Source organism: Dipteris shenzhenensis, chromosome 17 (assembly GCF_047967505.1).
Source record: "Dipteris shenzhenensis isolate YYH24624 ecotype China chromosome 17, Dip_SZ_1.0, whole genome shotgun sequence".
In the NCBI taxonomy this organism is placed as follows: domain Eukaryota; kingdom Viridiplantae; phylum Streptophyta; class Polypodiopsida; order Gleicheniales; family Dipteridaceae; genus Dipteris; species Dipteris shenzhenensis.
In genome coordinates, this window is record NC_141612.1 from 35,269,519 (window position 1) to 35,285,071 (window position 15,553).

At 44.2% G+C, this 15,553-nt stretch overlaps 1 protein-coding gene across 1 annotated transcript in view; it reads right to left on the reverse strand.

The window, feature by feature from the left end:
• Window positions 1-422: 422 nt before the first annotated feature.
• LOC147892039 (uncharacterized) overlaps window positions 423-15,553 on the reverse strand; it is a 52,051-nt gene continuing 36,920 nt past the window's right edge. The window contains exon 6 of the mRNA XM_087388117.1: window positions 423-1,331. Coding sequence (XP_087244243.1) covers window positions 1,158-1,331 — 174 coding nt within the window. The 3' untranslated portion in view covers window positions 423-1,157. The remainder of the gene's footprint in view (window positions 1,332-15,553) is intronic.

Consider the following 15,553-nt stretch of genomic DNA (forward strand, 5'->3'; position numbering starts at 1 on the left):
ATATGTCCTCTAAATGTTCTTCCTTGAAAACCCACAGGAAGAGTATACACATATCTCCACCGGCAGCGAGAACATAAATTAATCGGAAGTCTTCGCATTCAATTTTCATCAAAACTCCAGAGGAGTGTGAACTAGGTCATAGCAACAAAGGGAAAAACCTACCACAAAATTACGTCTTGAGGGTGCGACTGCTTGTCAAAACAGGACTGTTTCCTTGTAGTCCCTCTTATACAATGAGCCTTCAAAAATGTAGCTGAAAAGCAACCCCAACTCTACAGATGAGTTATCCGTATGAGCTAGCCAAATTCTTACGGTCAATTATACATGATTATTAGTTGTTTAATTACAAAAAGGCACAACCTATGGTTTGATGTGATGATGAGATCAATGAATTTAAAAACCAGGGTAATAATTGTGCTTCATTCTACACAGAACTCATCAGCAAGTTACTCGTTATGACTAAAGAATTATGATGTCTGTCGTGACATTTAGCCAGCTGGACAGATTGAAAATGGCATTTCAAATGCATTAAGATAAATGCATCAAGAATAAACAAGATAGAAATATCAAAAACAAATTGTAGTTCCTCTCACAACTATATGGCTTGAACGGGCCATGTTGTGAGGCATGTCCACCAACACAACCTTCCATCGCTCAGCAGATAGAACCTGGATTCAGATTGCAGAAACACATTCGCTCCAACAGGTTGATAAGGAGCTCAGGGATTCTCAGCAGCTTTGATTGTTCTCCAGTAACAATTGAAAGTTCCCAAAGAAGCAGAGTGCCCTCAACCAATGCTTCTTAGCTTGGTAGTCAATCTGTTGGACCAAATGCACCCGAATACCCCATAGGACAAAAGTCAAAATTTGACATTGGTGTGGCTGAGGCCGTCATCAAGATAACAATTTGAGTTTGTTGATAATTGAAATGGATGAAAATGCTCTCAATCAAAGCTGTCTTTTAATGGCACGGCACCAATTAGGATTTCAATGAGCAAGCCAGCCCTAGAAAACAGAATTAGAAACCAATATAATGACATGAGGGAAGCATGTAAGTGTGATAGCAAGGCATATCTGCCAGCTCAAAATAGCATGCACTTGCATTTCCTTCAGCAAACACTGGACCTGAATGATGCTGACCAAGTTCCAAGGTGACCATCAAAGGTAATCATTATCCTTTAGAAAATCCTCGAACTTAGTCCCTTCAAGAGATTGTACTACTTCTTTCCAATTTTCAATCTGGTCCTTCAATGGTTTTGTATGGATCTTCACATGCTGACTCCCAAGTTTTATTCTTGGAACACCCAAAAACGTTAAGATTCCATCTAAAATCTGTTTGAGAACACATAGTACAATAGATTCTCAGTCATGACTTAAAGCATGTCACAGAAGAATTAAATCATCACTTGCATGTGATACCATGTACAATAGATTATCAGTCATGACTTAAAGCATGTCATGGAAGAATTAGATCGTCACTTGCAATAAAAAACCATATAAAATGGGCAGTTAAATATGACCGTAACCTTTGAGCAAGCTTAAAGGCCAACCCAACGGCCAAAACCCAATGTGATGTGCTCTGTTTTTTACTTTCCTTAAAATTTGAGAGCCCAAGATGCACGACTCAAAGCACTGCAATCAGAATCTTAGTTGCTCAGATCAACCACATCAAAACACTGGATGCCCTTGTCAATTCCAAACGCAAGATTGCCAAGAATCAGTGAAGACTTCACGGTCCAAGATGCATACTTGAAACCTAGGGGAAGTAATCTCTTCCCTGCAGGGCAGGTTTAAAGTTACCATGAGACAAGTTGGATATCCTCTTGGCTTAGAGAAAATATGTGCAGGACGAAGGGAAAAATTTTATGCTTGCTCTTACAAACGAGAATGAGTTGTTGTCAATTATCTGGCCTCACTCAAGTTAGAGCACAAGAAGCAACAACAAATTGTCCTCTATCATAACAACGGCTAAAAACAACACAAAACCCGAGTCAAAGAAACATGTTTGTGCACATCAGGTGATAGTGTACAATGGATTGCAGATCTCTCACATGGTGGTGAACAAAGTATTGTGGACTACATCTTGGGGTCTTCTACTTCCAATTTACAAGCTACCAACCTCAGAGTCTTACCTCTCACACCACAACCAACACAAATCACTCCCATAGTTGCGACAACATACAACCACTATCAATTCAACCATACATTGGATGTCATATATGATAGCTATCTATACACATTTCTAGAGTGTCATAGAGAAGCAAACAGTTCTAGATACCAAAATCCAGCTTCTCATGCATTCTATTCGCATCACTCGACATTGCTCCTTTCCATACACAGTCCAGTCCGTGGGAAAGTTTCCTCAGAATGGACGGTATGAAAACGAATGTAAATGCTTAGGAGACATTGGCACTCTGAGACTAATAAAGGGCATCCAAGCAAGGAATAGACCACAAAAGAGTACCATGCTTGCCATGCTGCAAGAAAGAGCAGTTTCTTGTACAATACAAGAGCTCTTGACCATCTTTTACAGTAGAAATTCCAACAAACTTTTATGCTGACGCCCTTTATATGATGTACTCAATCAGCCCATCTTTGACCTCATTGACATTCCTTGCCCCCCCTCCATCTCTACACGATTTACCACATTCCTTCTTCAAACATGCCATCCAAAAATTACACAATGGCAAAGCCAAGGATCATGAGTGCCTTCACAAAAACTCGTAACTCAGAGTTGAGAAGTACTTGGCCCAAGCTATACTTCTAAGCACAGATACCCTTGCCAGACTATCATGATGGGCCATTTGACGACCAATGTGTATGGGTCAGCACTAGAGATTCACATAGAATCAGTACGCTAGCGGGCAAATATGAGAGAGAGAACCACACAGAATTCAATCGAAGGTCACTCCCTCCTAGATCACATAATCATAGAGGCCGGAAACTGATATCATCAAGGCCTGAAACTGATATCAGAGTGTACTACTTCTTTGTGAACTTCTGTAAGGCCTTTGATTCAGTGCCACCTGTTCAGCTACAGGTTCTTAGACATGAACCAGATAGTGGACTACCAGATCAACACTGTTCAGCCCTCTTTCTTTTTAAGATCACAAAACATATGGATACGCTCAGGTGGCTCATAGCTAGATAGCAACCTTGATAACAGACAATCACAAGTTTCTAAAACAAAGAGCCTACACAAAGTGGACAGTGCATGGTCTGTGAGGCAAAGTCCACTCCTCACAAAAGCCAAACTCGCAGACTGTTGGGCACAGCATCTTCAAGCTCTCATGCCCATCTAAGGCAACCTCCTAGTAGCATCACAATGCCATGCAATCTTGCAACGTCCACATGTCCACAGACTAATAGGAGTAGATCACATTAGTAGCAAAAAAAATTCGACATGCTTCCGGGACAAATTGCAGATTTCAAGGCAGATTTGCAAAAATCATTTGCAATGACAGACATGGCTCGTTGCACAATTACTTGGGCATCTAGTTTGCATATGTTGAAGGGGGTATAATGAGAGTCAGTCCAAGTACATTGGACAGCTATTAGATCGCTTCCAGTCTGAGGATTGCAAGCCAATTTCTACACTATTGGAGCCTGGCCTCTGTTTCTCCTCTGAAGATGGGAGTGCCCCATTTGAAACCACCCTTTATCAGCAGGCTGTGGGCGCCTCATTTATCTATGTCACACTTGGCCAAGTCTTCAGGATGCCATCTCCTAGTTGAGCGAATATATGCACAAGCCCAGCATATAGCATTGGCAAGCAGTGAAGCGGGCCTTCCATTACTTGGGACTGTTCTATGGTGATGAGTCTCCACTGGTCTTGCATGCATTCATGGATAGTGAGTCGTGACTGGGCAGGTTGTTATGACACGAGAGTGTCCCACAGTGGCAATTGTTTCATGCTTGGATCTTCATGCATCTCATGGTTCAGCAGCAGCCTACAGTTTATACTTCCAGTTGTGAACTGAGTACAGGGCAGCTTTCATAGCTACAGTAAAGTGTATTTGGCTCTACAAGTTGCTAGCAGACATTGACAGCCCGAGTGCTTTGGCGTAACCCAATGTTTCATGCACGTAAAAAAGCACATTGAGGTTCATTATAATTATGTTCGAGAGCGATTGTTAGCTGGAGACATTCAGCTGTCCTATGTTCCCACGGAGGACAACTTAGCAGATCTCTTCACGAAGGCTCTACTGCTACCCAAGTTTGAGGCATTTTGGCTTGCCTTACACTTGGCTCCATTTATTACGTGATGATAATCTCCTTGGCTTCCATAGGTTGCTATATCCATCTTGGACGAACATGTGCAACCATGATATAGATTCCAGGTATTCCTGAGACGTTTCCAGGACGCTTCAGCCATACCATGGAGGGCAGATTGTTAGCACTTAGCCTTGGTATGTGCCTTGTAGGTCAGGTCAACTCATACTTCACTAGTCTTGACTTGGGGGCCATATAGGCCACCCTTTGTACCTTCTCATTATCCATTTACAAGTACTCTCAGTTTCCTTCAGAAAGTTGTTTGCTCCCTTGCATTCCACTCCCTTTCCATTGCTTCCAATACCCAACAATGTCTTTGATCTTCATCAGTTCACTTGATTTCTTAGGGTGCATTGCACACCTCTAACTTCTCTAAAAGGGGATTTGATATACTTGTTGGTCACGTACGCTGACATCTCAAGTGTCAACACAGATTTAGTGTGTCTTTGATCTTCTTTCAATTTTATTGGTTTCTTAGAGGTGCACTAAGCACCTCTTAGCTCCTCTGCAAGGGGGTTTGGTCAACTTGTTGGTCTCTTTGGCCATTTGAAACCTCTCACTCGTCTGGTCGTCTGATCGTCGTTGGTCGTTCAAGCACTCCGCTCCATCTCGTCATTCGTGAGCTTCGTCAACTTCGTCATTTGTGAGCTCGTTAGCTACAGTTCGTCATCTGTGAGCTCGTTAGCTCGTCGTTCAACCAGCAACTCGTCGTTGAACAACAATTGCAGCAGCACGTCGTCCACCACCGCCCAGCGTCACGCAAACCCTAGCCATCTCTTTAATCCCAACCGCCACCTTAACCCTAGTCGTGTTAGTCTCGAAAAGTTTTCTAACCCCTAGCTAGGCTGAACCCCTAGCCCGGCTGGGGGGTTAGTTTAGCCAGGGGGTCAAGCCTAAGTCTCTCTTCGAAATCCCCTTCAACTCCAACAGCCTAAGTCAGCAGGGTCCAATATGCCACATTTGCAGCCATGACACCCTCTCCATATGCGGAAGCCCAATAGGCCACAACCAGGACACCCTCTTCATTTTCTCACACATACCTATGAGGAGGCTTTAACCGACCCATCATTGGGCACCATGAACAGATTTTTTATCTACAAGAGCAAGTAAGAGACTTAAAGATGCAACTGGCAGATGCACTTGCTAGAATTCAGGTTCTAGAAGGACATAGCAGGCAGGCAGTAATCGATGAGGTTGTAAAGTCTTGCAAGGCTTCCCCAATTACCCCCCAGCTAGTCTCTACACTCAAGGATCTAGTTCACACTAAAGTACAGACCGCTAAGAAGGAAGTGATTGTGGAGTTTGATCCAAAGGTAAAATAAGGCTGACATTCACGAAGAGATTAAAGAACATGCAACTAGGCGTGATAATGCTTTGAAGATCAGAATATGGAAACTCCCCGAAGGATGGTACAAAGAGGAGGACTCTTTCAACAACACCTTAGCACATGTCAAAGCAGCCATGCCTAACATAGATTGGACGGTTGATAAGGATGATGCTCTTGATGATGATGATGAACCCAGAGCAACTCGTATCTTACAGTCTAAAGGTCATGCTATCATTATGCTTAACTCACGGAACCTACACGTCAAGCGTCTCCAACAAACCTACAAGTTGAAAGAAACTAAGATATGGATAGCTGAAGGAACTTACAAGAGCTCAATTAAAAAATAAGGCAGCGGAATTAACTAAGGTCAAGGCTGCTAGGAATGATGGAAAATGGACAGCATACCGTGAGGGCATAGGATTCATTAAAGAGTTTAAATCCAAGCCAAAAGACTCTCAGTCTTAAACTGATGTATGGCCTATTATGTTTTCTCCAAGCCATAATGTAGGTACTCTAAATAATTGGAGCTGCTTTTTGCACTCCCTAGGAGCTGCCATGTGCCCTCCCTAAGCTGATGTACTAGATGGTTTTTCTATTGTCCCATAGACCTTTGGTCTCCCGTGGCCTTTGGTCTCCCGTGGACGTTATATTAGCTGACTCATGTCAATCTTCTCGAGTAGAATAACCAGATACTGCAAGACCAGACTCTTTCTTCTTTTTTTCAGATGCAATTCTCTTCCTGCATTCAGAGATATCATGCCCAAGTTTCCTGCAATAGTTGCATCTTTTCTTCTTCTTGTTATCCCCCGAAGAAGAGGCACCATGGGAGTGACCAGCATGTGAATGAGGGGGTTTACCAGCTGAAACCTTGCTTTTATGCTGGCTTTGCGATTTGCACGGCTTTGTTTCTTTTGAAGTTGAAGAGCAACCAGCTGGTCAAAAGAATAATGGTTGGCATTTCCACCTGCAACCAACCTCAATGTAGTAGCAAAGCCCTGATAAGAGTCAGGCAACCCATCAAGGGTATTAGAAACAAGCTGAGAATCACGCACCACCTCATCAATATTAGCCAATTGCTCTCTCAAATCCTTCACATTGGTAAGATAGGCATCCATGTTACCACCCTCTTCAAGCTTCAAGTCCTTTAGCTGCTTGCGGAGATAGGCAACCCTCGCCTCATTCCGAACCTGATATAAGGATGCAAGCTGATCCCACGCTTGCTTTACTGTCTTGCAAGACCGGATATGAGGGATAATGACCCTTTTAACTGAAAGAGCAATCAAGGCATGTGCTTTGGCATCACGACCATCCCACTGAATCTGCTCCTGTGTAGGAGGCAAAGTACATGTAGTAGAAGATGCAGCTACTCCAGAAGTAGCACCAGACCCATCACCTGATGAGCCTGAAGTAGTACCTATAGCACCATGACTAACAACAAGGATGATTTGTTTGGGATGCTTGGGGCTGAGGACAAGCTTGATGGCACAAATTACCCATGTGGTTATACATGATGGGGCATGTATTGGTTGCCAAGAATTTGTGGCACATTGTTTCAGGCTCTGAGGCCGAGCCTACATAGGCCTAGTTACAGCCATTAAGGTCAATTGGTACAAGCATCACACGTCTCATTGTCATCATGCATGGATTTCTTAAGCCCTGGATCCATAGGAGTTGAAATAGGCTTACAAATCTAAAATTTTGAACCACTCAAGTAGTTTCCCAATGTACTTGGATTGCAACAAATCAATGCCCTTTTCGTGTACAAATCGAATGCCCAAGTAATAGCAACCCCAGACATCTCAAATGTCTTCTATAATTCAGCCTTAAAATCTGCAATTTTTGTAGAATTAGTACCATGAGCAACATATCATCAACATACAAGACGATGAAGAACAAATCACCTCCTTCTTTCTGGACATAAAGGGTGCTTCATTTGAACTATTTGACATACCCTGGTTCAAGCATACAAGACTTTATTCAACCTATAAACTTTCTCTTCCTTGCCAAGTACAACAAAATCAATGGATTGAGACACATAGACCTCTTCTAGGAGGGACCCATTCAAAAGTGTAGCCTTAATGTCCAATTGATGGCTATGCCTTCCATAAAATGCAGCCATGGCAACCACGCCTCATGGTAGTCGTACGAGAAATGGGTTCAAAGGTCTCGTCATAATCTACACCCTTTTCTTGAGCATAGCCCTTTGCAACAAGACAAGCTTTGTGCCTGTCAAGAGATCCATCCGATCTGTGGTTCAGCTTATATACTCACGTTGTACCTATTGCTTTCTCGCCCACAGGCAAGTCCACCAAATCCCACGTGTGGTGTTTCTCAATGGAGTCAATCTTTGCTATCATAGCCTACGACCAACCCACATTGTCACGTGAATCATCAAAACAATAAGATTCATCCATTTCCAACAAATTACTGGCCCAAGCTAAATCAAAACAGTTGGCAGCCTTATCCGGAATTAGTGACTATTATCATACAGTCGTTGATTCTAGGAGACGTGAGATTGGTATACGCCAACAGTTAGCGTCCCTTCAGAGGGAAGAGCAGAAGAGGCCCACAGATGCTTGGATTCAGGAGCGCCTTGCTGCAGCAAGGGCTCATATGCAAACATTGTTGGATCAGAGAGCAGAATATGCCTTTCATGCACGGGAATCCTTTTGGATTCAGATGGGTGGCAGGGTCAACAAACACTTTTTCTCTACTCATGGGCCTAGACATAGTAGAGATAGTGTCTCATAGCTTGTTGACTCAGACGGGGTGTTACAGTCAGATCCTGATGCTGTCATGCGTGTAGCTTCAGATTTTTTTACATCCCTTCTTACTGCAGATGCGGGCACACAGGCTATAGATGATGCCAGAGAGGTTATTTGTCAGTGTATCCCTGTACTCGTGAAGGATGAGATGTTTGTTTCTCTGGATGCACCGTTCACCAATGCAGAATTCAAGACTGCATTACTTGCCCTTCACAAGGGCAAGTGCCCAGGTTCGGATGGACTTACCCCTTCCTTTTTTATTACTTTTTGGGAGCAGATCGGTGATCACATTACATCAGCCATGCAGGGCGTGTGGGACTCTGGTGAGATGCCGGACTCACTTACAGATGGTCTCATTCATCTCATCCCAAAGGGGGGTAATAGGAATCTAGTGTCTCAATGGAGACCCATCACTCTATTGGGCACTTTTTACAAGATTCTAGTGAAAGCCATCAGTCTGCGGCTATAGGTTTTTCATCCAGATTTGATTCATGACACGCAGACAGGGTTTGTGCATGGCAGAAGTATTTTTGACAATATTTTCTCATTTTGGGAGGCCTCAAAATGGGCCATGCAGAGCCACCAGAGATTGGCCATTTTACTCTTGGACTTTGAGAAAGCTTACGACAAAGTAGACTGGGATTTTTAAGAGGGTACTCTATCTCGCTTTGGTTTTTCAGATGCATGGATTAGAGGAGTATCCTCTCTCTACAGATCAGCTCATAGCCAAGTGCTTATTGGGGGGGTAAGAGGGGACAGATTTCAGATTTCCAGATCAGTCTGCCAGGGATGTCCTCTTCCCCCTTTTCTTTTTCTGTTTGTGGCGGAAGCTATGAGTATCTACCTTAGATCTCAAGCTGATATTTATGGGCTGAGGCTTCCTATCCGCCGGGAAGAAGAGCTCCTGGATAGTGAGTTAGCAGATGACATGGCTGTTTTTTTGGATGCCACCCCCATGACACTCACTTCATTCCGAACAGCCTTGGATTTATTTTACACGGCTGCAGGTGCACACATTAATTGGCATAAATCCAATGGTTTTTGGATTTGCGATGACGACACCCCGGATTGGGGTAATGATATTGGCTTCACTTGGGTACAGAGGGGCGTCTCCGTCAGATATTTGGGCTGCCAGGTTGGGGTGGGCATCTCTCCCTCACAACAGTTTGCTCCGGTGTTGGAGAGCATCAGAAGAAAGCTCCTTTTCTGAAGCTCAGCCAAACTTGACTTGGCTTCCAAGGTGGTGGTGGTTAACCAAGTTCTTCTAGCCACAGCATGGTTTGTTTGCTCTTGTCGGTGCCACTCTAGAGATTGTATCACTCAACTTAAGAGGCCCGTACGAAACTTTTTATGGAGTGGTCTAGATGGCACAACTGATGTTACAGACAGGGTGGCTTGGGAGACCTTGATTCTTCCTACAAGAGAAGGGGGTTTGAATATCATCGACCCGGATCTACACTGTAGAGCCTTACTTTGCAAGGTCATTGTGAGAGGACTTATGCCAGGGCAAGAGCCTTGGAAGGATTTCTTTATCAGATGCATACAGTCTCGCACACCCACTTCAGGAGAGAATTGGACACACAGTACCAGATGGGTTTTCACCACAGCCCACCTCAGATCTCCCTCTTCCCCTCTTTTGAAAGGCAGCCTATCATGTGGAATGACAATATTTTGGATGAGCATGGTAGACCACTTGAAGCTTCTCCTTACATGCAGTGGCCAAGATGGGAGAGGGGCCCTGCATCTACCGTGGGAGCATGGAAAGCATTCAGGAAGCTTATTGCAGACCAACAGGCCCCGATGGTTCTTAATCTCAGAGGAAGTGCATGGAGAGTCCAACAGATTGATGCAGCCTTGCCCTTGGATTGGGTGGATACAGATGACATGCCTATTACTTGCTCCACCTGGATGGGGGCATTTTCTAGATTGGGAGTTCCTTTACAGGTGATTGCTTTTCATGACACACGAGGATGCCTTAGTTTTTTATGTTTCTTCGGGAGGCAGGCTGTCCAGATCCACAGACGATATCTTATTGGAGGTACCGTTTCAGCCAGTCAGGATAGTGGGCTTCATGGAGCATGGCTCTCTTTCACAGTGGTACTTGGATCTTGACCCGCTTCTCATCGCCCTGGGCTCATGGAGGCTGTGGCTCTATGGAGGTGTCCCAATTAAGTTTTTGCAGTGGGACCCTGGGGAATGGGAATGCATAGATGAAGGGCACCAAGAGAAGGGCATCCCCTTCTTTTGTTACACAGTCAGTAATGCCAGGAAATTCCAGCTCAGCTGTAGGGGTTGGAGGCCTACCAGAGCTCCCCATTGGGAGAACTTTCACATTTCTGCTGACTTGCAGAAACTTTTTTGGCAGAGGCTTTTGAAATCCCACCGGAATAGAAAAATCACTCTCTTCTTTTGGCTTTCTATTCATGGTGGGATAGCAGTGAACCAATGGAGATCCAAGTTTGGAGCTGACCCTTCTTGTCCTCGTTGCCTTTCTGCTTTGGAGACAATACAGCACTGCCTTTGGGATTGAAGACAGGTGAGAATCATATGGAAGGGGATGGCAAGACTTTTCAGCACTTTTATTCGCCTACCTTTCTATATGACCTGGGGATCAGTGGCTTGGCTCACTCTTTCAAGGCCTCAGGTCTTCTTTGAGAGACTTGACTCCTCTTGGGCTCTTCACATCCGACGACACCTTTGGAGTCGTGCTCTCTAGAGGATGTTCCAGCCACTCTCTTCAGGGCTGCTCATTCCTCAGTTGACTCTCCATGGGAGGTCTTAGCTAGCATTGCAGCATGGCACATTTGGAGAGCCAGATGCACTGAGGCTTTGGAGGGTTCTCAGGTTCACCCTTCTCAGATCTTGGCCAGTACTTGGACAGATACGGTACACACTCTGATGGCCATTTGGGCGACCATGCAGGGATCATCTCGTGCAACCTCCTTCAGGAGAGTTACTTTTCTCAGAGATTGGAGAGACTCTCCCTTCTTTGCTGAGACTTCTACAGGGTTGAGTTGGCATTTTCAGCCTCAGCCTTGGTTTCTTTCTACCTCATTCCTTTGAGGTGTTGTTATTACATGCTTAGCATGTTGTATTTCCGCACAGAGCTTGCTCTAGCAAGTTTCTTTCTTACTTAATAGAAGTCTCTTTTTTGCCCAAAAAAAAAAACAGTTGGCATCCTCAGTCTCTCTAGTGTCACGGCGTGTGCGTCTAGGAAGTGGTGCAAAGAGCTTGTTCTCCTTGAGAGTCCGGAGCAGCGAGCGAGGGACTGTCCTAGCTTCTTGCATTGCTGAACTTTCGTGTGCCATAGCATCCTCAACTTCTTGCTGAGTAACAAGACCAGCAATAGGCTGAACTGAATATCAGAAGATCAATAACTTGTGAATCCAGCTGCAAATTCTGATTCTCAACAGGCATATCAGCTCCACTATCAAAAGAAATCGGAAGCAGCCCTTCAAATGCATCTGACGAACCCTGCTTTTTATCGGAAAATCTGATTTCTCAACCAAAATAGCATCTCTACTAGTGAAAGCCTTCTTGGTAGCAACTTTGTAGAGTGTGTGACCCTTGCTTTCAATGTTGTAGCCTGCAAATATACATTTCTCAGCTTTGTCATCAAGCTTTCCCCTCAATTCCAGGGGTATGTGTGCATATGCTAGGCATCCAAATGTAAGGAAGTAACTGACATTGGGTCTTCTTTCATACCAAGCCTGATATGGTGTCATACCTTGAGTGCTTTGGTGGGACACCTATTCAAAACATGATTACAGCACATTATTGCATCCATCAAAAACTTGTGAGGCAGTCCTTTGGCCTTAATCGTGCACCTAGCCATCTCCATTACTAACACGTTCTTCCATTGAGCCACTCCATTATGCTGAGGAGTAATAGAGGACCATGCATTGATGTATGTTGCCTTTCTCACCCAAGAAGTTTGCTAACTCCTTGGACGTGTACTCTCCCCCTATCTGAACATGGCAAATCTGTTCCTGCGGCCTCTGTTCTGGCCATTTCCGGCCTGATCTGATCATCTTCTCTAGGTCCTGTAGCACTTAGACTGTCTGAAACTGCTGTGCCTCTGTACGAGATCTTTCTAGGCCCTTATATCTATTCTAGACTGCTCCATACTGCTCCTGCCCTGCTCAGTTTAGTACAGCTTCTGCCACCAGATCTACGCCAGCCCATGTGCTGCCTGTGCGGCAGCCCTAAGTTACATTTATTATTTGTATGCTTACTGCCCACATGGCAGCCCATGCGCTATCCATGTTCTCGCTCTCGTGCTTCTCTGTACCCTCCTATGACTCGCTTGTTTCTGATTCTCTACTTCTACATACAGTCCCTCTTGCCTTGTCTTCTTTCAATCATGGCTTCAGGTTCGGATGTTAGTACATATGCTCGCAAAGAAAGAACTGCAGAAGCTAAGCGCCGCTCTTCACAGCCTGCAGCACAAGACGATGAACTTACTATGGAAGCTCAATATGTGTTTGATACCCTCAAGGATGACTTTCAGCAGTCATGACAGGAATGGGGCAAACCAGTTCCAGAGGTCACATACAAATTGAAATTGCCCTCCCTCGTGAATCCTCTCAGGAAATTATCTCAAACCACGGTTATAATTTTCTTTCCAGGAAGAATCCTGGCAGCCAGTGATGTAGCACAGTGGATTAAGTCCATCCTTGGAGGATGCTTTGTAGAGGGAGTATATTTTGCATCTAGAGGCTTTTATGAGGTGCATTTATCGGATGCTTTATGCAAGCAGAGGTTACTTGAGCTTTCTCCCCTCTTTTATGGGAAGCAGATGGTTCATTCTATGCCTTGGTCCCCAAACAAGGATTATCAAAGTCTCATACGACATCATTGTCCTGTATGGGTTGAGGTTGTTAATTTCCCAGACTATATGCATGAAGAATTGCCTGGCCTGGCTGCTACTTTGGGACAGGTCATTTGTCCTCCATGCCCTATGGGAAACCGCAACAGGTTCTGCATTCTCTGGGACACGGATTCACCTACCCCTCCTTCTATTGCAGTGGAAGTTCAAGGAGTGCAATTGGGAAAAAAGTATTTTGAACTGAAATGGGGTGTGTTTGCAGGAGCTTGTTTTGCTTACCATAAGTTTGGGCACCTAGCCTCTGAATGCCCAATGGTTCTACATCAGCCCCCTCCCAATGCATTACCGCCCCAGACACGGGAAAAGAATGAGAATTTGCAAGCTAAGACAGCAAATAGAAATGGAGCAAAGAATGCCAAACCAATCAATCAGGTGCAATCATTTGCTGGAAAAGGAAAAGAAAAAGAAAAAGAGAAGATGAAGGAATCTGTGGGAACAGATAGGGATGGTTTTCAACAGCCTAAGAAGGTGGTTGTATTGAAGCAACGCCCCTTTCAATCTCGTCAATGGGATGCCTCTTCTCCCTCACCAGGACAGGCTTCCACTTCAGCTCCTGTCCTTCAAAATTGGGTGGGGGTTTTGAAGAAGCGCATCCCCATATGTGATTCTGAAGAAGGGGAGAATGTTATATCTTTCATGGACCATGAAGGCATGCAGCCCATGCAGGCAGAGGCTTTGCCTCTCTGATATCTTGTTTTCATATTTATACCTTTCTGTATATATCTCTTTCATGCATCAAACACTTAAGTGCTTTACATACAATGTACAGAGCCTCTGCAATGTCTCAAAGTGGAGGCTTTTCTGGAATTATGTACATAAAATGCAGCCAGATGTTGTTTGTTTGCAAGAGCATAATCAGCACTCTAAGGCTGGTCATCATGATTACTTTGGCGGTTATGATATATATTATGCTGGTACCACTACCTACTCAGGTGTATGCATAATGGTCAGACATGAGCTGGAGCCTCAGTTAGCCTCCAATGACAGCAGTGGCAGATGGATGGTCATACAATGTAATGTCAATGGTAATATTCTTGAGTTTGCATCAGTCTATGCCTCCCAGACCTCTGCCATGAGGGCTTCTTTATGGGATTCTTTAAGCAAATATCCATGGAGATCTAATGCATTTATATGTGGAGATTTTAACAATTCCCCTCTGCCGAGAGATAACACCACTTCAAGATCTCACATGCTATCATCGGAAAGGCAGAAATGGGATAGCATGCTTCTTTCTGTGCAGGCTGAAGATTTATGGCTGCTTCTCCAAGGGTCAGTGCCTGGATATACTTTTCATCATAATGCATTTACTACGTACTGGGCAAGGCTTGACAAATGGTATTTGTTTTACCCACAACAATATGCAGATTTTAGCCCTCATCTCCTCATAGATTTCTCATTGGGCTTGTCAGATCATGCCCCATTATGGATGAATCTGCAACTTGGTATGCCACTGGATGGTTTGCCACCTCTTTCCAGTAGATTACTGCATGTTAATCACGCTTATCTCCGACATCAATATTTCCAGCAAATGATCAGACTTGCAATTCATCCCTTGCCTTTGCATGCCCAGGAGGACATGGATTATGCTTGGGACAGTTTCGTCTCTCGTATACAGAATGTCATTAGGGAGTATGGAAACTAGCATATGACTAAATGGAGGAATGAGGTTAAATGGGCAAAAAGGACAGCACAACAATTGACTGAATTTTCACATTTCAGGCCTCTCTCTGAATCAGAAAACGATTCCCTTTCACATGCTCGGATCAAACTGAATGATAATGATAAGAGGAAATTGCACAAATGGTAGATTAGAGCAAGAATGAAGCCTCTCATATATAAGGGCTGCTCATCAAAAGCCTTCTTCCAGGGCCTGCATGCTACTCGAAAGAAAAACTCATGTCTAAGGGTAAGGAAGATAGATGGCTCTTGGACGCACTCTTTCTCTGATCTCCAAGATGAATGCCAAAATTATTTCCAGAAATTGTTCTCTGCTCCTGGTTCCCCATCAAATCAAGTGACTGATGCAAGGATTGAATTTCTTCAATTTGTTTCTGAGATAGTGGAAATAGATGATGCACTTACATTGGAGAGACCTTTTACTAACCACTTGATAATGCATTGTCCCACCTCAGCAAATACAAGTCCCCTGGTTGGGATGGTCTTACGGTGGAATTTTATATTTCTTTTTGGGATGATTTGAAAGATGTCCTTTTGCAAATGATCAATGTTGCCTGGCAAGAAAATCACTTGCCGCCCCTTTGGAAGCATGGCATAATCAAACTTGTGCCCAGAAAACATCTGT